The sequence below is a fragment of the Bos taurus genome, chromosome 3 (genome assembly GCF_002263795.3).
Source record: "Bos taurus isolate L1 Dominette 01449 registration number 42190680 breed Hereford chromosome 3, ARS-UCD2.0, whole genome shotgun sequence".
Classification (NCBI taxonomy): domain Eukaryota; kingdom Metazoa; phylum Chordata; class Mammalia; order Artiodactyla; family Bovidae; genus Bos; species Bos taurus.
Genome location: NC_037330.1, coordinates 26,627,981 through 26,648,068, shown reverse-complemented (window position 1 = coordinate 26,648,068; position 20,088 = coordinate 26,627,981). Strand labels below are relative to the sequence as shown.

Below are 20,088 nucleotides of genomic sequence, written 5' to 3'. Positions count from 1 at the left end.
GATCAATCTCTAGAAAGATGGAGGGGGCAAGTACCTACTTCCACTGACAGCCACATGACCTCTAAAACAATCAATGAACTCAAGCACCCTTCAAAGAACCAGTGGCTTAATCGGGAATGGGGGGAGGGGGCAGGGCAACGATCAAAGAAGGGCTCACTGCCACTAACTGTCCTGCACACCATGTAATGGTGTGTCTGTCAACGCCATGAGACAATGATCGCGTCTCATGGGCACTGGTGGCAGGGGACAAAGGAGTGAAGGGCAGGAGAAGCTTCTGGAAACAGTCACAGAGCCTTGGGTAGGGGAGGCTGTAGCTTCAACCACTGCCCAAGTCCTTCTCCTCCCAGTTCCAGCTCTGTTCCTCTAAAGAGAACATGGAAGGGAGAATCTCATCACAGGGATGTTTGAATTCCTTGTAGAATCATAAGCTCCAATCTCAACTGTCTTCCTTACACTGGCATTCCCACGTCTTTACCTCTATTATCAGGGCCTTTGCCTCATTCTTTTTTTTTTTTTTGGCCACCCTGTGTCGCATGTGGGATCTTAGTTACCATGACCAGGGATCAAACCCTCGCCCCCTGTGTTGGAAGCACAGTCTTAACCACTGGACTACCAGGGAAATCCCACCTTGCCTTGTTCTTATCCCCTATCCCATGCACTATTCAAGCAGACGAGAATCCCATTTCCCTAAAAACACAGGAATCACAAGAGCACTTGCTTCCACATTACCCTTCTCGTTTTGTACCCACCCATTCCTCAGGCTCTCCATCTCCTCCCTTCCCACCAGAGCCCGTGTCTTGCCCCAAATACCTATCTTGTCCAGCGAATCAGCCTCTTCCTTTTATTACCCAAACTTGCTGACAAAGTGAACTAGACGCAATGACTCTAGGGTCTCACTTCCAAAGTGACACCTGTTGCCTCGGCTTTGCCTCCCAAAAGACCAACCTGAGAGATGTGGGTTTCACTCTGCCAGCCTCTGTCTAGACACACACACCCACATGGGACTGAACCCATGTCAGCTGCAAGACACTGGCTTTCTGGTCAACCACATTGCAGTAACTTATAACTCAACATCAATGATTTAAACAAACACACAAAAAAATCACCCCTTCCACATAAATGCCACCAAAGTCTTACGAACAGGTGCCCCAGACCTCAGACTTCCCACTTCCTCAGAGTCAGGCTGGTTGCAACTGTGGCAGTCTTCCTTAGATTCTTCTGATCTCATGGGATTCCCCCTCCTGGCATGGTGACGCCTTCACATTGCCAGGTTAAGATAAGATTCCTCCTTTCTGCCCAGCAATTTGCCCTTGTTCTTTCCTAGTCAATTAAACCTCCATACACTGATGTATGCTTTTTCCAATCCCCTCTCCCTCCTCAGCTCACTGAAATTTTGCTTCTGACCTTCTGCCACACTTCGCTGACTGAGCAAATGTCTCCAGTGACACCCCCGCCCCCCAACCCATCACAGCGGAAGGCTTAGGTCTGAGCCTCTGGACCAGCTCTCCTACTTTGTGTCCATAACACTTTCCGCCCTGCTTCTTGCCAACTGGCCTGACCACTCTGTTTCTCTGTCACTGGGACTGGCTTCCTTGACCACCTCTCACTGCCACAGTTCTCCTGGGTCCTTTCCCAATTTCACCCCACGGGCTTCTCCTGGGGCCTCATCGGTCCCAAATTCAACCTCAAACTGAGCTCCATGTCTGATGACATGCTGGCTGCTTCACACACAGAGCATCTCCATGAGAGTCTGCTTGCAGGATGGACTCCTTGACCAAAACTGACAAGAACAAGAGAAAAGCCAATCAGTGCTGCCACTGAAGGGGAAGCAGAGGCTTTCAAGTATCACTCGGCACATCACCTCATCCCTCCTTATCACAGTTCAAGGAATCACCCTGAGCCCCAGCCTCAGGGCTCCCAATAGTTGGCTTCCTCCTTCCCTAGTCCTCTCCATTCTGTTTGCCCCTGGCACCCACTGCTCACTTGCCAGGTCAGTGCCACTGACCCAGCTGTGGCCTCATCAGCCCTTCCCTCCCTGGTCTCCTGACTTCAGATCCAACCTGTCAGCTCAACCCTAGGTGGCCTCCATGGTTTTTCCTTTCTAAAACCCAGTCTGACTGTGCCACTGATGTGTTTACAAATCTCTATTCCCTCCTCCAAGTGTCTACAGCAGTGGTTTTCAGACTTTGCTTGGGCAGAGGAGAGGGGGGTCTTCCTTTCCGCATACAATGTCTTTTATTGCCCGATATAGAAAACGTTTCGTTGAGGCAAGGAGGGGACACTGTAGGCCTCACATGCCTTCCTTCAGCACCACCCACCATGGCGTCTACCCACGCACACCAACACGCACACACGTCCACCCACAAAGCGACTGCTCAGGCACCTCTATGGGGCTCTTAGGAGTCCAAGGAGAACAGCTTGAGAGATGCTTGGACCAGAGAGTCAAAGCCAAGCTCACATTACAGCAGATGGGGCTTCAGGCCATCTTTCCTATCTCCTATCTCTTATCTCTCACCACTCATATCTGGAACTCAACATCTGCCTACCCTTGATTCCTCTGTGCTTGCCAAACATGACAAATAATTCTGTACCTTTATGCTTCTCCTCCTGATGCATGCTCAAGCTTCAAGCCTCAACTCAAAGTCACCAAATGGGTTGGTTTTCCTGACTCTGCTTTAACGACCCCATCCAGGAAAAACACTGTTGTCAGAAGAATGATATTCACTGTGTCCCCAGGGCACCCCATCCACCACACCATCATCACACTTACTGCCCTCCACTCAGCCCCTGGCTTTCATATCTGCAGTTCCCTAAGGCAGGGACCAAGTGTTCTTCATCTCCGAGTCCCCGAGGCCTATCACCACACCTGCAGTGCTGCAGAGACTTACTAAATGTTGACTGAAATGAAGTAAGAGAAGGGCAACACTGGGGCTACAACCACTGAACCAGAACATCACTGGGACACGGAGTGAAGTCATCGACTTTTTGTTTTTTTTCCACCTAGTTTTCCCTTTGCTTAGTCTGGATACATTTGCTGGGGCAAATTCAAAAAAAAAAATCCTCATTCCAAATTGGCAAGATTAAAATAAAAGAAGATTAACTGATGCAACCTAATTTAAAAGCATTAAGACTCAAAATGTGGCCCAGACTTTTGAAGCTCTTAAAACCAGCCAGGAAGGGAAGGAATAAATATGAAATAAAGCGCCTTCTGTGGATTTCTTAGTACCAGAAGTTTCAGAAGCCGCTAAATACTCTGGATCCTACAGAACAGATAAAGTGCTCCCAGTCCAGGAGCCTAACCCTCCTTGTAAAGTTCTAACATCCATTAGGTACCCAAAGAATCGCTTCTGCCCTGTTGGCTCTAGAGCTGTGCTTGACAAAGCGTAGACTGTCTACAGTGGAAGTGTACTGAAAACTCAGCTTCCCAGGTCCCACCCCGGAAGCCTGACTCAGGAATCTGTACTGCCCAAGCCTGGGTATCTGTGCTATTAGGTAAGTCAGAAGCACAGCCCCAGAATGACAGAACAAGTGGGGCAAGAGAGCTATGCAGAGACCAAGACCACCACCATTTAACTGGAGCAAATGGGGCAGGAGAGTCAAGAGACAGGTCCTGAAGAGAAGTCCCCCCCACAGCTTGTACTTCAGGCAGTCCAGCTCATCTCCCACAAACCACACCTCTGATCATCAGAACAAGGCAGCCCCTCATTAGAGGTGAGCAGTGATGCAAGGACCCTTGGGCACTTCCTGCATCTCCATGCCAGCACAACCATACCCTCCAACCAAAACCAGTGGACTGAGTGCCCACAGTACGCCTGCCCCCAGCCCAGCTGAAGCAGCCACCAACAGCTGTCAGGTCTAATCTGGAGCCCAGCTGGACTCAGGGGCTGGGAGAGCACAGTGAGAGAGGATCAGGGCTTGGGATACCTGGCCCCTAGGGACCCAGAGTCCTTGCAGAGTCGTCAAAGGAGTCTACACCACCTCCCGCCAGACAGACTCACCGGTGGGCTGGACGTTGACCACGGTCCCCTCAGAACGCTTCCGGGTCATGGGGTACCACGAGCCGTCCGGGTCTTGGATCCACTCAGTGGCCTCGCAGTAGAACTCGCCCTGGTCGAAGGGCTGCAGGTGGAAGATGGTGAGGCGGAAGGTGGTGCTCCCCAGCTTGTCCAGGCGCACCTCCCCCAGGCTCTGCCTCTGCACATAGTCGCTGCTCGACTGCAGCACAAAGTTCCGGCTCAGGGCGATGACCTCCACCGGCTTCTCGCCGCCCCGCTGCCGGAGCCAGGCCACCGACAGGTGGCTGTGCTGCAGCGTCTCCGTGGATGTGTCACATGTGAGCTCCAGGCGGTCCTGCTCCACTTTGTGCAAAGTCTGGGGCACAGCGGTGGCCTGCAGGGTGTCCGGGATCACTGCAACACACGAACCGCCCCAAGCACGGTCATTAGGCCACAGATCTTACGCTCGAGGGGCTGAGTGCCAACCCACCCAGGCTTCCACAGTTCTGTGGGGCCACGGAGGACCCCGGGCAGCACAGAAACAGAACGACACTTCTGTCTGGATTCGGACTGCAACTGTTTGGCACTTAACGCTTCCTGTCTGGTATTTCAATAACACTCAGATAAAAAGTGGGTTGGGAGCAGAGGGATAAATTGGGAATTTGGGATTAACAAAGACACACCACTATAAATAAAACAGAAAACAACAAGGGCTTACTGTGTAGCACAGGGAACTATATTCAATATCTTATAATAACCTATAACAGAAAGCAATCTGAAAAAGTACATATATATTTATGTGTGTGTGTGTAACTGAATCACTCTGCTGTACACCTGAAATATTGTAAATCAGCTAAATTAAAAAATCCTATTAAAAAATTGATAAAATAATGTTTGCAGACACTGCATGTCATTTTACACAATAAATGAACTCACTGAAAATAACATGTCAAAGAAATTTTATGTCAGGTGAAATAAGACTTTGTTGTTCAAAGTGAAATTGCTTTCAGAAACTTTAACTTGGCTACTGACTCATCTTCAAACAAAAAGAGTTCCTGGAAGTTGGAATGTCACATTTTCTATACAACTTGCTCATTTTCTCCTTTCTAGCCACTCCACGCCTATGTTCCCCCAACTCACGTCAGCAATGCAGTACTCTAGAAAAGCTATTTCTTCTTTTTTTTTTTTTTTAAAAAAAGGGTTGTGGCAGAGAGAAACAGCAGGGTCCTCAATTTCTTAGTAGGTTTAATTTTCATATAACTCATGTGTCAACATGTGCTCGTGGGCTGGAAGGAAGCCATGAAATGGGGATGAGTCAGGCAAGCGATAAGATTACCTCTGTGGTCACCTGGTCAGCATTTTACCCTGGAGACTAAACATCATCCTCTTCTCTGATTTGAAGGGTGGAAATTTTGATTTTGTTTTTATTATCATAATTAAGCCTGGAAGTTATGACTTGGACAGAAAAACAGAATGGCCTTGATATTTCTGACCCTTCACATTGGGAAACTGTGGCCCAGAGCCAACCACATGGAAATCTCCCTCCCCGGCCCTCCCTCCTCCAGCTCCCTCCCTCATCTGGGGAGCACAGGGGTAAAAGGAGACTGGTGCACCAAGAGCTGGCGCACAATTCCTTACTCTGACACCAAAGGACACACAGACCCACTCCAGGTCTGAGCAGAGTCCTGCAGCCACACTTGCTTCCTGACACAGCAGCATCCCCAGTGGCTCAGAGGCGCCATCTAAAGGCCCATCATTTCCTGGAGGTTTGGCCTCTTCCTGCAGATGACACATGCTTCATCTTCCTCATCGGTTCTTCAGCTTACCAACCACAAACGTCCTTGCCTTATATTTTTATATCCCCTTTCATCAGTTAGAGAGGGTCAGTTAACCTCCTCTTAAGTTCTTAACATCTGCATTAGATCTTCTTCTTTAAGTTGCAGCTTCAACATTCTATTTACAAGTGAACACATAAAACTTGCTTCACCTATGCTACTTGGTGATCTCTAAAATATTTGGGGAGCTTTGGATTCTTCTTTTAAAGTCAAATGCTATGTTATGTGCTCAATTGTATCCGACTCTTTGCAGCCCTGTGGTCTGTAGCCTGCCAGGCTCCTCTGCCAATAGAATTTTCCAGGCACGAGTACTGGAGTGTGTTGCCATTTCCTACTCCTGGGGCTCTTCCCAAGCCAGGGATTGAACCTACGTCTCTTGCGTCTCCTGCATTGGTAGGCGGATTCTTTACCACTAGCGCCACCTCGGAAGCCCTAAAGTGAAAGCGAAAGTGAAGTCGCTCCGTCGTGTCCGACTCTTTGCGACCCCGTGGACTGTAGCCTACCAGGCTCCTCCATCCATGGGATTTTCCAGGCAAGAATACTGGAGTGGGGTGCCATTTCCTTCTCCAGGGGATCTTCCCAACCCAGGGATCGAACCCAGGTCTCCCACATTGCGGGAAGACGCTTTAACCTCTGAGCCACCAGGAAGCCCTCAAAAGTCAAATAAAACTGTACTATAAAAGAACTGACTTAGTGTTATGGACTGAATGTTTACACTCTCCCCCATCCCCCAAATTCCTGTGTTGAAACCCAATCCCCACTGTGTTGGTATCTGGAAATGAAGCCTTTGAGAGGTGATTTGGACATCAGGATGAAGTTCTCATAAATGGGATTAGTGCTCCTTTAAAAAAATTTTTTTGGCCGCACTGCCTGGCATGTGGCAGTTCCCCAACTAGATCCCTAGTTCCCCAACCAAGGATCTAACCTGAATCCCCTACATTGAAAGCATAGACTGCCAGGGAAAAAGATTCAGGGATTAGCGCCCTTATAAAGGGACCCCAGACAGCTCTCTCGTTCCCTTTCTGCCAGGTAAGGAGACAAGAGAAAGTTAGTACTCAGCAATCCCCATGAGGGCCCTCCTCAGAACTGACCACACTGGCACCCTGATTATCTAGACTTCCAGCCTCCAGGACAGTAAGAAATAACTGCTTGTTGTTTAAGCACCCAGTCAGTCTAGGATAATTTATTTTCACAGTTTAAACTCACTACAGCACTCAGGCAGAACATCAGCCACACGGACGTAGTCATCTCCTTACCCACGACGGTCGTCTTGGCGCTGTAACTCCCGAAGTACCGCTCGTCGGTGCTGGGCGTGTGGCACTCGTACACCCCGGCATCCCGCGTCTGGAGATCAATGATGTGTAATAAGGCCAAGTTCCCCTGGACCCTCTCCACGTAGATCTGCCCGCTGCGGACACGCTGCGTGTAGATGGCATAAGAGAAGGTGTCGTCCATGGTGCTGATGATCTGGATCTCGCGTTCTGGGGCCTTGGGCATGTAAACGGACCACTGGAAATTCTGCTCAGAGGGCCCCTGGAAGCCACTGACGTTGCACCAGATGGTGATGTGAGAGCCCTCCGTGCGGTACAAGGGTCCCTCCTGGATGCTGACTTGCCGCTGCGCTGACACAACACCTGTGGGGGAGACACACACGACGGGCTCTCTCACGTCTCAGACTAAAATGCAAAGCAGGCAGCAGTCTACAAAGGGCTTGTGATTCAAGTGACATGATAATAATATAAATAACTTAGCGGCCCTTTCCAAGGCGCTCTGTGATTTATAAATATTAATTAAAACATCCTGTGGTAAGGCACTGTCCCGAATTTGCATATATGAGAATGTGATCGTGCAAGGACATGGTCCTGTTATTTATTCAATGGCTGACCCTTGGGAATTTCATTTAGTCTCTCTGTCATTTAGGCGGCAGTTTTATATCTATTTATTAGTGCTGTTTATAAAGTTTTTAATAAAATGAGCAGGGAAAGTTGCATCCTTGGCACAAATTCAGAGGAGAACAAAAGCAACCACCTTGCAGTCTGGCTGAAATTAAATGCTCCTTTCTTGATTAGAGAGCTGGAAGGAGGGAGTCCTGGGTCCTTTCTTTGGTTCCGCACCCTTATTTGCAAAGGTAGGCCATCATGGACACATTTCATACACCCTCTTCCCTCCACACGTGGAGGTGGAGCTGAGCTCCTAAAGGCTGCTGTTCACATGAACAGGAATGGGAAGGGCTGATGCAGAACCCTGCTGCCCAGATGCCCACACACCACCGATGGGGGCAACTGTCAGTGCCGCCCCAAGTCAAAGATGTTTCAAGGCTGCCCTGGAAACTGGGCTCTGATTCACCACCAGCTGCCCCGCCTCCTGGCTGGGATCTGCTTCTCCAAGTGGCCTCTGCCTGCCTTCTCTATGCTCTTAACATGGTCTCCCCTCGCAGACTTGGGGACAAGAAAGATAGTAAGTTTGCTTTCTCATTCCATGCCAGCACAACTGACTCTGCCTGAACCACTGAGAAGGCGGCAGGGGACATGACCCTGTGGCAGGTAAGGGCTAGTTGCAGCTCTGCCAGGAACTGGAGCTGGTGGTGCCATCTTGGACAAGCGGCTTTTCCTTTCTGGACCTTGATCTCTTCATCCATAAGATGATTTCTAGGAAGGCTTTGGAGGGGACTAGCATGTGTGACTAGCTTTGTCACTTATTACCTGTGACCTTGGATAAGTGACTTAACCTCTTGAAGCCTGTTTCCTCATCCATAAAATGGGGATAATCATGTGTGCGTCACAGAGTTATCAAAAAGACTGAATAAGACAAGATCTGTAACACCCCTAGCATAGGGCCTAGCCTATAATTAGTCCTTAAAGAAGAGCTGCTTGATCAAACCAGTCTATCCTAAAGGAAATCAACCCTGAATATTCATCAGAAGGATTGATGCTGAAGCTGAAACTCCAATACTATGGCCACTTGATGTGCAGAGCCGACTTATCAGAAAAGACCCTGATGCTGGGAAAGATTGAAAGCAGGAGAAGAAGGGGATGACAGAGGATGAGATAGTTGAATGGCATCACCAACTCAATGGACATGAGTTTGAGCAAGCTCCGGGAGTTGGTGATGGACAGGAAAGCCGGGTATGCTGCAGTCCATGGAGCTGCAAAGAGTCAGACAGGACATAGCAACTGAAGAACAACAAAGGAAGAGCTGCTAACACGGGCCTCTCCTGGCTGGAACAGTCTGTGGCTCTGGACCCACAGGGAACAGGATTTTGGCCAGTGATCCCTCAAGGTCAGGCCAATGGCCTCTTGACAATGACACCATCTCTGGGCCACCCACTTCCACCCACAGCTGCAGCCCATTCCCATTTTCATGAAAACTTCCCCCACGCCCCCTCTGAAAGGCAATCACGGCTGTCCAGTGTAAACGTATCTGAAGTGGATCCAGCTGGGGAACAGCTGGGATGGCTCAAATCCTAGTGGGAAGTATCTCTAAGCCCAGCCTGGGGGATGCTTGGGCCTTAAAGCAAACTGATCTAATCTAAAACAGACCTTACAAGGAAAGGTCTGTGGCTTATAAACTTTTATTTATGCAGAATCTTTTCTCCCAAACAAAATCTTACATGGAATCCCATCTTGGCTGAAGCAACAGAAGTAAGGAAAGTGAAAAAGGGGGTAAGAGGGTGGCAAATCAAATCAAAGTGGTATGTGGATTCACTTGATACACTCTGGTTGACAGCATTTACAACTATATTCAAGATGGTTGGCAAACAGCTCATTAGTTATTTTCAGTATGTTAAAATGTAGTGTGTTGCATTTTTACTATGCGTACTCTTTCTCTGACAATGTAAAAAAACAAACTATATATATATATATATATATATGGGCTTCCCTGGTGACTCAGATGGTAAAGAATCCACCTGTGATGCAGGAGACCTGGGTTTGAGACCTGGTTGGGAAGATCCCCAGGAGGAGGGCATGGCAACCCACTCCAGTATTCTTGCCTGGAGAATCCCCAGGGACAGAGGAGCCTGGCGGGCTCCATGGGGTTGCAAAAAGTCGGACACGACGGAGCGAGTAAGCACTATATATACATAGCGACACTTGAGCCAAATGTTTGAAGTCCTCCGGAAATGGAGAACTTTGAAAACCATCTAACTCCATTCATAAGATTTTGGTCTCCCTGCATTTTAGTGTTCTATGACAAAATAGCCACAACCGGTCCCCACCTGCTACAAAGAGGACTGGAGGCAGGTCAGGACAAGCCGGCATCTTTCTTTAAGGCAGGACTTAACCTTAGACTTGCACTGGAATCACCCAGAGAGCTTTAAAAAATAACAGGGCCTGGACCCCAGCCCATGTAACTGATCTGGTGTGCAGAAACCTGGGCACTAGGTTTTTTTTTTTTTTTCAACTCAACACAGAGCAGTGTCCAGATGTCTCTATCGATAGAGTGTCAGCCAGGGGCTCAAACGAAAGACCAGATGCTGATTTAAGGCTCTCAATAGCTTTGAACTCCTGCCTTCACTGATCTGGGTCAAGAAAGTCTTATTCTCCTCCAGTGAATGGGCAATTGGGCAATAGAAAGCAGCTGAGGCCCATCAGACACTGGCTGCGGTGACACCCAGCATGCACTCTAGTTACAGGCCTTCAGAAGCACTACATCAGGGGATCATACACATTATTCCCCAGAAAGGTAAACAGTGTTAAGTGGCCTGAATAGGCCAGGGCACCAGGGTCAAAACAACTTTACTTGTCTCCTATCGGAAGCTGGTTATAAACAGTCCTGACAAATAAATAAACAGATAGTAGACTGTACTTTAACCACACACATTCAGCTGCACCTGCTTATTAAATATCTCCTTAATTTCCTTCCCACCGCACAAAGGGCCTTTGAACACTGAAAATAATGCTGTTTTTAGGAAGTGGACCTTAGCATAGAAATAGAAATGAACTTTTTCTTCTCAGCAGTCTAATTCCCCTTCCATACGCCCCACCTTCCCCATTTCCCTCTCCGGGCACTGCCCCTACTATCCAGATCTCATTTTCCTAAAGCTGTGCTGTGCTAAGTCACTTCAATCACGTTCGACTCTTTGCAACCCTATGGCCTGTAGCCCACCCACCTCCTCTGTCCATGAGATTCTCTAGGCAAGAATACTAGAGTGGGTTGCCATGCCCTCCTCCAGGGGATCTTCCCAACCCAGGGATCGAACCCGCGTCTCTTATGTCCCCTGCATTGCTAGGCAGGTTCTTTACCACTAGCACCACCTGGGAAGCCCTTCCTAAATGCTGCTACCTTCAAAAAGACCCAGGTCCCCAACCCTGGCCAAGGCATCCCCTAACTCCACTGCACCTTTCATCTTCCCTCAGCCCACAACAGAAGGTTCCTCCGGGCTGGGATCACCTTTTTTTTTAAGTAATATTTTTTCTTTAGACATTTCTGTACTCTCTGAATTATTTTGCAATAAGCAAGTATCACTTTTTAAATTAAAACAATCCAAGTATTATATATAACTGTATAAAAAGGACTAGACACACACAAAAGACAGTAGAGTGGGAAATAAAAATAGGAATAAAAAACAAGGGCAACAAAAAATATTAATGAAAATGGTAGATATTAATTCAACTATATCAATAATCGCTTTAAAGGTCAACAATCTAAATGTACCAATTAAAACACGGAGATTGTCAGAGTGGATTAAAAACATGACCCAACAATATCTTGCCTACAAGAAACCACTTTAAACATAAAGACACAAAGATTAAAAAGAAATGGGTGGGACTTCCCTGGTGGTTCAGTGGATAAGAATCTGCCTGCCAATGCAGGGACACAGGTCCAATCCCTGGTCCATGCCTCAGGGCAGCCTAGCCTGTGCACCACTGCTAAATCGGCACCAAAAGCCTGTGCTCTGCACAAGAAAAACCACTGTGATGAGAAGCCCCACTCACCGCAACCAGCTAAAGGCTGCACTCAGCAGTGAAACCCAGTGCAAACAAAAATAAGAGAAGTCAACGAGTGGAGAAAAATATACCACGTTAATACTAATCAAAAGAGCTGGAGTGGCTATATTAATTTTAGACAGACTTCAAAGGAAGGAAAATTATCAGGAACAAAGAAGGACATTACATAGTGATTAAAAGAGTTAATTCTCCAAGAAGATGTAACAGTTCTTACAGTGCATGCATGTAACAACACAGCCTCAAACTACCGAAGGCAAAAAGTGAGACAACTGTAAGGAGAAATAGACAAATCCACTATTCAACACCCTTCTCTCAGAAATGGACAGAATCAGCAAGCAGAAAATCCATAAGGAACAAAGCTGAACTCAACAATATCTTCAATCAACTGGACACAATAGACATCTACAGACTTCATCCAACAACAGCAGAATACACACTCTTCTCATGCTCCCATAGAACATTCACCAACACAGACCACATTCTGGGCCATAAAGCACCCCTTAACAAAAAATGTTTAATAACTTCTTTTCATTTGTTTATTTATTGATTTGGCTGCACTGGGTCTTAGCCGTGGCACGTGGGATCTTTCACTGCAGCACACAGACTCTGTAGTTGTGGTGCCTGGGCTCAGGAGTTGTGGCATGTAGGCTCTCTAGCTGTGGTGCAAGGGCTTAGTTGTTCTGAGGCATGCGAGATCTTAGTTCCCTAACCAGGGATCGAACCCATGTTCCCTGCATTGTAAGGCAGATTCTTAACCACTGGACCACCAGGGAAGTCCACCCTTAACAAATTTTTAAAAACAGAATGATATAATATCTGTTGGCAAACCAAAATGGAATTAACCTAGAAATCAATAACAGATAACTGGAAAATAGCAAAATATGTGGAGATTAAACAACACACTTCTAAATAACACACACACACACACACAAATCTCAAGAGAAATAAATTTTTTAACTAAAAATACAACTTATCAAAAGCTATGATATTCAGGGAAAGCAGTGCTTAGAGGAAAATTTATAGCATTAAATTTAGAAAAGAAGAAAAACTTTAAATCAGTGTTTCCACCTTAGGAAACTAGGAAAGGAAGAGTAAAGTAAATCCAAAGTAAGCAGAATAAATTAGAGCAGGAAAAAAAAAGAATTAGGGCAGAAATCAATGAAATTAAAAACAGAAAATCAATAGAGAAAGTCAATGAAACCAAAGGCTGGTGTTTTTAAAAAATCAATAAAATCAATAACCCTCTAGCTAGGTTAACAAAGAAAAATAATATAAGTTATTAGTATCCAAAATGAAAGAGAGGGAATTGTAAGATCCCATGGAAATTAAAGAATAGTAAAGGAAACCTATGAACAACTCTGAGCTTCCCAGGTGGTGCTAGTGGTAAAAGAACCTAGCTGCCAACGTAGGAGACATAAGTGATGCAGGTTCAGCCCCTGGACTGGGAAGATCCCCTAGAGGAGGGCATGGCAATCCACTCCAGTATTCTTGCCTGGAGAATCCCATGGACAGCAGAGCCCGGTGGGCTACGGTCCACAGGGTCGCAAAGAGTCGGACACGTCTGAAGTGACTTAGCAACAGCAGCATGAACAGCTCTGTGACCACAAATTTGATAACCTAGGTGAAACAGACCAACTCCTTGAAATAAACAATCTGCAAAACTCACATAAGAAGCAAAGACGATCTGAATAGGTCTATACCTATTAAGGATAGGCTTAATAGTATGGGCTTCCCTGGTGGCTCAGCTGGTAAAGCTGGCTCAGCACCCTCACCTGCAATGAGGGAGACCTGGGTTTGATCCTTGGGTTCGGAAGATCCCCTGGAGAAGGGAAAGGCTACCCACTCCAGTATTCTGGCCTGGAGAGTTCTATTGACAGAGGAGCCTGGCAGGCTGCAGTCTATTGGGTCGCAAAGAGTCAGACGTGACTGAGCAACTTTCACTTTCACTACACCTATTAAAGACATTACATCAATAATTAAAAACCTGTCAAAACAGAAAGCACCGGCCCAAATGGGGTCACTGGTGAATTCTACCCAACGTTTAAGGAAGAAATTATACCAATTCTCCACAATCTCTTTTTTGGGCAGAAACAAAGGGAATACCTCTTCCTAACTCATTCTATTAATATCAGGCCAGCATTACCCTGATACCAAAATCAACAACAGCATTATAAGAAAAGAAAACTACAGACCAATATTTCTCAAGAACACAGGTGCAAAAATTCCCAAGAAAATATTAGCAAATCAAATCCAAAAAGTATAAAAAGACTTATATACTAGAACCAGTGAGATTCATCCCAGGTATACTTATTCCATATTGGAAAAATCAACTAATGTTATATATCATATCAAACTTTAAAAAGGAAAAACCACATGGTCATATCAACAGATGCAGAAAAAGCATTTGATAAAATTCAACACTCATTCACTATAAACTCGCAGTAAACTAGGAATAGAGACTTTCTCAACTTGACAAAGACTACCTACAAAAAACTTTTAGCTAACATCACACTGACCAGTGAGAAGCTCAAAACTTTTCCACTAAGATCAAGAACAATGCAAATATGTCCCTTCTTGCCATTCCTTTAGAATAAGGCAAGAAAAAAGAGTATACATATTGGTATACTCTTAAAAGGTATACATAGTGGGGAGGAAGACAAAACTCTCTGCTTGCAGGTGACATGACTGCCTGTATAAAAAGAATTTTTTATATGCCAAAATACTGAACTAATAAGTGATTATAGCAAGATTGCGGGATACAGTCGGTTAATATAGAAGTCAACTGCTTTTCCATAAACCAATAATTAACAAATGAGAATTTAAAGTTAAAAGCATAATAATCACTTACATTAGCATCATAAATTTAGTCAACTGATCTCTGACAGAAGGCAAAGGCAAAACAATGGAATAAAGATAGCTTCTTCAAAAAATAGTGTTCAAACAACTAGATACATGCAAAAAAAAAAAAGAATCTAGACACAGACCTTACACATTTCACAAAAATTAACTCAAAACAGATTAGGGACCTAAGTGTAAGATGCAAAACTATAAAACCCCTAGACGATAACACAGGAGAAGGTCCAGATAACCTCTGATATGGTAATGTCTTTTTAGCCACAACACCAAAGGCATGATCCATGAAAGAAATAATTGATGAGTTGGCTTTCATTAACATTTAAAATTCCTCCTCTGTGAAAACCAATATCAAGAGAATTAAAAGACAAGTCACAGACTGGGAGAAAGTATTTGTAAAAGACATATTTGATAAAGAACTGTTATGCAAAATGTAAAACCAAATCTTAAAACAATAAGAAAAAAAAACCTGATTAAAAAATGGGCCAAAGATCTTTAACGGACACCCCACCAAAAAAGATATACAGATTGAAAGTGAGCATATGAAAGGATGTTCCACACCATACATCATCAAGGAAATTCGAATTAAAACAACAAACGAGATACTACTACACACCTATCAGAATGGCCAAAATTCAGAACACTGACAACACCAAATGCTGGCGACGACGTGCAGCAAGAGGAACACTCATTCATTGTTGGTAGAAATGCAAAATGGTACTGACGTTTTGGAAGACAGTTTCGTGGTATCTTGTAAGACCAACCATATTCTTACCATACAATTCAGCACTTGTGCCCCTTGGCATTTACACAACGAAACTGAAAGCTTCTATCTACACAAAAACCTACACATGGATATTTAGAGCAGTTCTCTTCATATCTGCTGGAACTTGGAAGTAAAGGAAATGTCCTTCAGTAGGTGAAAGGATAAACTGTGTACATCCAGACAACCAAGTATTGTTCAACAGTAAAAAGAAATGGGCAATCAAGCCATGAAGATTTGGAGGAACTTGAAAATACGTATTAGTAAATGAAAGAAGCCAATCAGAAAATGCTACACATTGTATGATTCCAAGTAAATGACATTCTGCAAAAAGCAAAACCATGGAGACAGATCTGTCTCCATGAAGATCACTGACAATGGAGGGCAGGGATATGAATGGCAGAGCACTAATGTTTGTAGGGCAGTGAAAATACTCTGTATGATACTACAGTGATGGACACATATCATCATGCATTGGTCCAAATCCACAAAGTGTATAACACCAGTAGTGAACCCTGAGATAAACTATGGACTTTGGATGATTATGGTATGTTAACATATTCCTGGTTTAAAAATTTACCACTCTGATGAGTGATGGTGATAATGGGGCAAGTTATGCATGCCTAAGGGACTAAGAGGAGCTCAAAAGCCTCTTGATGAAAGTGAAAGTGGAGAGTGACAAAGTTGGCTTAAAACTCAACATTCAGAAAACGAAGATCATGGCATCTGGTCCCATCACTTCATGGCAAATAGATGGGGAAACAGTGGAAACAGTGTCAGACTTTATATTTTTGGGCTCCAAAATCACTGCAGATGGTGACTGCAGCCATGAAATTAAAAGACGCTTACTCCTTGGAAGGAAAGTTATGACCAACCTAGACAGCATATTCAAAAGCAGAGACATTACTTTGCCAACAAAGGTTCGTCTAGTCAAGGCTATGGTTTTTCCTGTGGTCATGTATGGATGTGAGAGTTGGACTGTGAAGAAAGCTGAGCGCCAAAGAATTGATGCTTTTGAACTGTGGTGTTGGAGAAGACTCTTGAGAGTCCCTTGGACTGCAAGGAGATCCAACCAGTCCATTCTGAAGGAGATCAGCCCTGGGATTCCTTCCTTCTTTGGAAGGAATGATGCTAAAGCTGAAACTCCAGTACTTTGGCCACCTCATGTGAAGAGTTGACTCACTGGAAAAGTCTCTGATGCTGGTAGGGATTGGGGGCAGGAGGAGAAGGGGATGACAGAGGATGAGATGGCTGGATGGCATCACTGACTCGATGGAACTGAGTCTGAGTGAACTCCAGGAGTTGGTGATGGACAGGGAGGCCTGGCGTGCTGCGATTCATGGGGTTGCAAAGAGTCGGACACGACTGAGCGACTGAACTGAACTGAACTGAAGGGACTAAGGGTATATGGAAAATCTCTGCATCTGCCTCTTCATCTTACTGTAAACCCAAAACTGCTCTAAAGAAAACAAAGTCCTTATAAAGAACTCATACAACTCAACAGCAAAGAAACACTCTGATGAGAAAATGGGCAGAGCATCTGAACAGATTATTTTTTCCAAAGAAGACACACAAACAGCCAACAGACACCTGAAAAGATGCTCAACATCACTAATTATCAGGGAAATGCAAATTAAAATCACAATGAGGAATCATCTCACACCTATTAGAATGGCTACTATTAAAAAGACAAGAAATAACAAGTGCTGACGAGGATGTGGAAAAGGGGAATTTTTGTGTCCTGTTGGGAATTTAATTGGTGCAGACACTATGGAAAAAAAGAGAGAAGAAAAAAAAAAAAAGAAGAAGAAGCTAAAGGCAAAGGAGAAAAGGAAAGATATACCCATTTGAATTTGGAGTTTCAAAGAATAGCAAGGAGGGATAAGAATAGCAAGGAGGGATAAGTGATCAATGCAAAAAAAAAGAGGAAACAATAGAATGGGATAGACTAGAGATCTCTTAAAGAAATTTAGAAATACCAAGGGAAGATTTCATGCAAAGATGGGCACAATAAAGGACGTAAATGGTATGAACCTAACTTATTTAACTTACATGCAGAGTACATCATGAGAAACGCTGGGCTGGAAGAAGCACAAGCTGGAATCAAGATTGCCGGGTGAAATATCAATAATCTCAGATATGCAGATGACACCACCCTTATGGCAGAAAGTGAAGAACTAAAGAGTCTATTGATGAAAGTGAAAGAGGAGAGGGAAAAGTTGGCTTAAAGCTCAACATTCAGAAAACGAAGATCATGGCATCCAGTCCCATCACTTCATGGCAAATAGATGGGGAAACAGTGGAAACAGTGGCTGACTTTATTTTTCTGGGCTCCAAAATCACTGCAGATGGTGATTGCAGCCATGAAATTAAAACACGCTTACTCCTTGGAAGGAAAGTTATGACCAAACTAGACAGCATATTAAAAAGCAGAGACATTACTTTGCCAAATTTTTCCAGTAGTCATGTATGGATGTGAGAGTTGGACTATAAAGAAAGCTGAGCAAAGAAGAATTGATGCTTTTGAACTGTGGTGTTGGAGAAGACTCTTAAGAGTCTCATGGACTGCAAGGAGATCCAACCAGTCCATCCTAAAGGAAATCTGTCCTGAATATTCATTGGAAGGACTTATGCTGAAGCTGAAGTTCCAATACTTTGGCCACCTGATGCGAAGAACTGACTCATTGAAAAAGGCCCTGATGCTGGGAAAGATTGAAATGCGGGAGGAAAAGGGGACGACAGAGAATGAGATGGTTGGATGGCATCACTGACTCAATGGACATGAGTTTGAGTAAGCTCTGGGAGTTGGTGATGGACAGGGAAGCCTGGCGTGGTGCAGTCCATGGGGTTGCAAAGAGTCAGACACCACTGAGCGACTGAACTGAACTATGGAAAATAATACAGAGGTTGTACAAAAAAATTAAAAACAGTACTACCATATGACTCAGCAATTCCACTTCTGGATATTTACCTGAAGGAAACAAACATACTAACTCAAAAACCTACATGAACATCTATATTCACTGCAGCATTATTTATAACAGCCAAGACATGTAAGTAACCTAAGTGCCCATCAACTGATGAATGAATAAACAGCATATGGTATATAAATACAACGGAATATTATTCAATCATAAAAAGGGAGGAAATCCTACCATTTTCAAGAACATGATAGACCTTGGGGGTGTTATGCTAAGGGGTGGAGAGATGGGAAGTGGGTGAAGGTGGTCAAAGGGTACAAACTTTCAGTTACAAAATAAACAAGTCCTAGGGATATAATCTATAGCATGGTGACTACAGTTAACAATACTGTACTGTATATTTGACATTGCTAGGAGAATAAATCTTAAAAGTTCTGTAACTATGTGTGGCAATGTAGTTAACTAGTTAATGTTAATTAACTAGATTTGTGGAGGTAATCACTCTGAAACCAAGCAGGATCCTACAGGGCCTTCCTGGGTACAAAAGCCCCTCCCTGTCCCCCATTTCTTGACTACAGAAAGAGGCTTTAAGTCTTCCTAGGCCTTCCCCATGGAGAAGGCAATGGCACCCCACTCCAGTACTCTTGCCTGGAAAATCCCATGGACGGAGGAGCCTGGTGGGCTGCAGTCCATGGGGTCACTAGGAGTCAGACATGACTGAGTGACTTCACTTTCACTTTTCACTTTTATGCATTGGAGAAGGAAATGGCAACCCACTCCAGTGTTCTTGCCTTGGAGAATCCCAGGGACGGGGGAGCCTGGTGGGCTACCATCTATGGGGTTGCAGAAAGCCGGACAGGACTGAAGCGACTTAGCAGCAGCAGCAGCTGCAGCAACAGGCCTTCCCCAAGTTCCAAAGAGCAGACTCAAGCAGTAACTAGTTAGAGAACTGAGGAAATGCGGGAACAAAGGAAAAGCAGTCTAGCAAGAAAAGTAATGACAGCTTAAGCAACAGTGCAGAGACCAAACAGAGACTCTGGGCTCCTACTTACTCCTCAAGAGACACACATAACAATCTGATGCATATCTCTGAGTTGTTCTGCAGGAACCAAGACCCTTCCCACCTAAGGTGGAGGATGGAGACTATATGCTGACCACAAGCACCAGACCCCAAACTGGTCAGAACCAGAAGACTGATGGTTAAGGTTTCCAAAACAATACCCCACTACCTCACCACCAACCACGGAGAAGAAAGGTCACGAGCGGATCACACATTCTGCAACCCTCACCTCTAATGTTGCCTTTGAAAACCCTTCTCTGAAAGCCATTGGGGAGTTTGGATCTTTTGAGCATTAGCGGCTTTGCTTGGTGCCTGCAATAAACACTGGGCTTTCCTCACCACCACCAGGCAGTAGATTGGCTTTGTAGCGTGTATCTGGGAGGAGACCAGAGTTTGCTTTGGTAACAATTTTACCATACATACAATATTGAATCATTATGTTGTACACTTGAAACTAATATAATGTTATATGTTAATTATAGCTGAAGAAACATTTTTATAGAGAAAAGAAACTCATAAACAAATAAAAGGACTAGAAAGAAAATACTGGGAGAAAAAAATGGCAACTGATTTTTATTTTCTTCTTTATTTTTACTTCTTCCCTCAGACCTCTGCAAAGAGTATAATTAGGAAAAAACATTTCACCAAAATAAAAACAATGCATGATTACAAAATTTCTTCTGTTTGGACTAATGTGATATATGAATAATAAT

General features: G+C 44.7%; 1 protein-coding gene across 1 annotated transcript in view; it reads right to left on the bottom strand.

Annotated features, from left to right (window-relative positions):
• Positions 1-7,465, bottom strand: part of IGSF3 (immunoglobulin superfamily member 3) — a gene marked incomplete at its 5' end in the record, with an annotated part of 60,703 nt that extends 53,238 nt beyond the window's left edge. Inside the window, 2 exon segments of the mRNA NM_001192700.2 lie at positions 3,999-4,409; positions 7,087-7,465. Of these exon segments, the coding sequence (NP_001179629.2) occupies positions 3,999-4,409; positions 7,087-7,465 (790 nt within the window).
• Between the last annotated feature and the right edge of the window lie 12,623 nt (positions 7,466-20,088).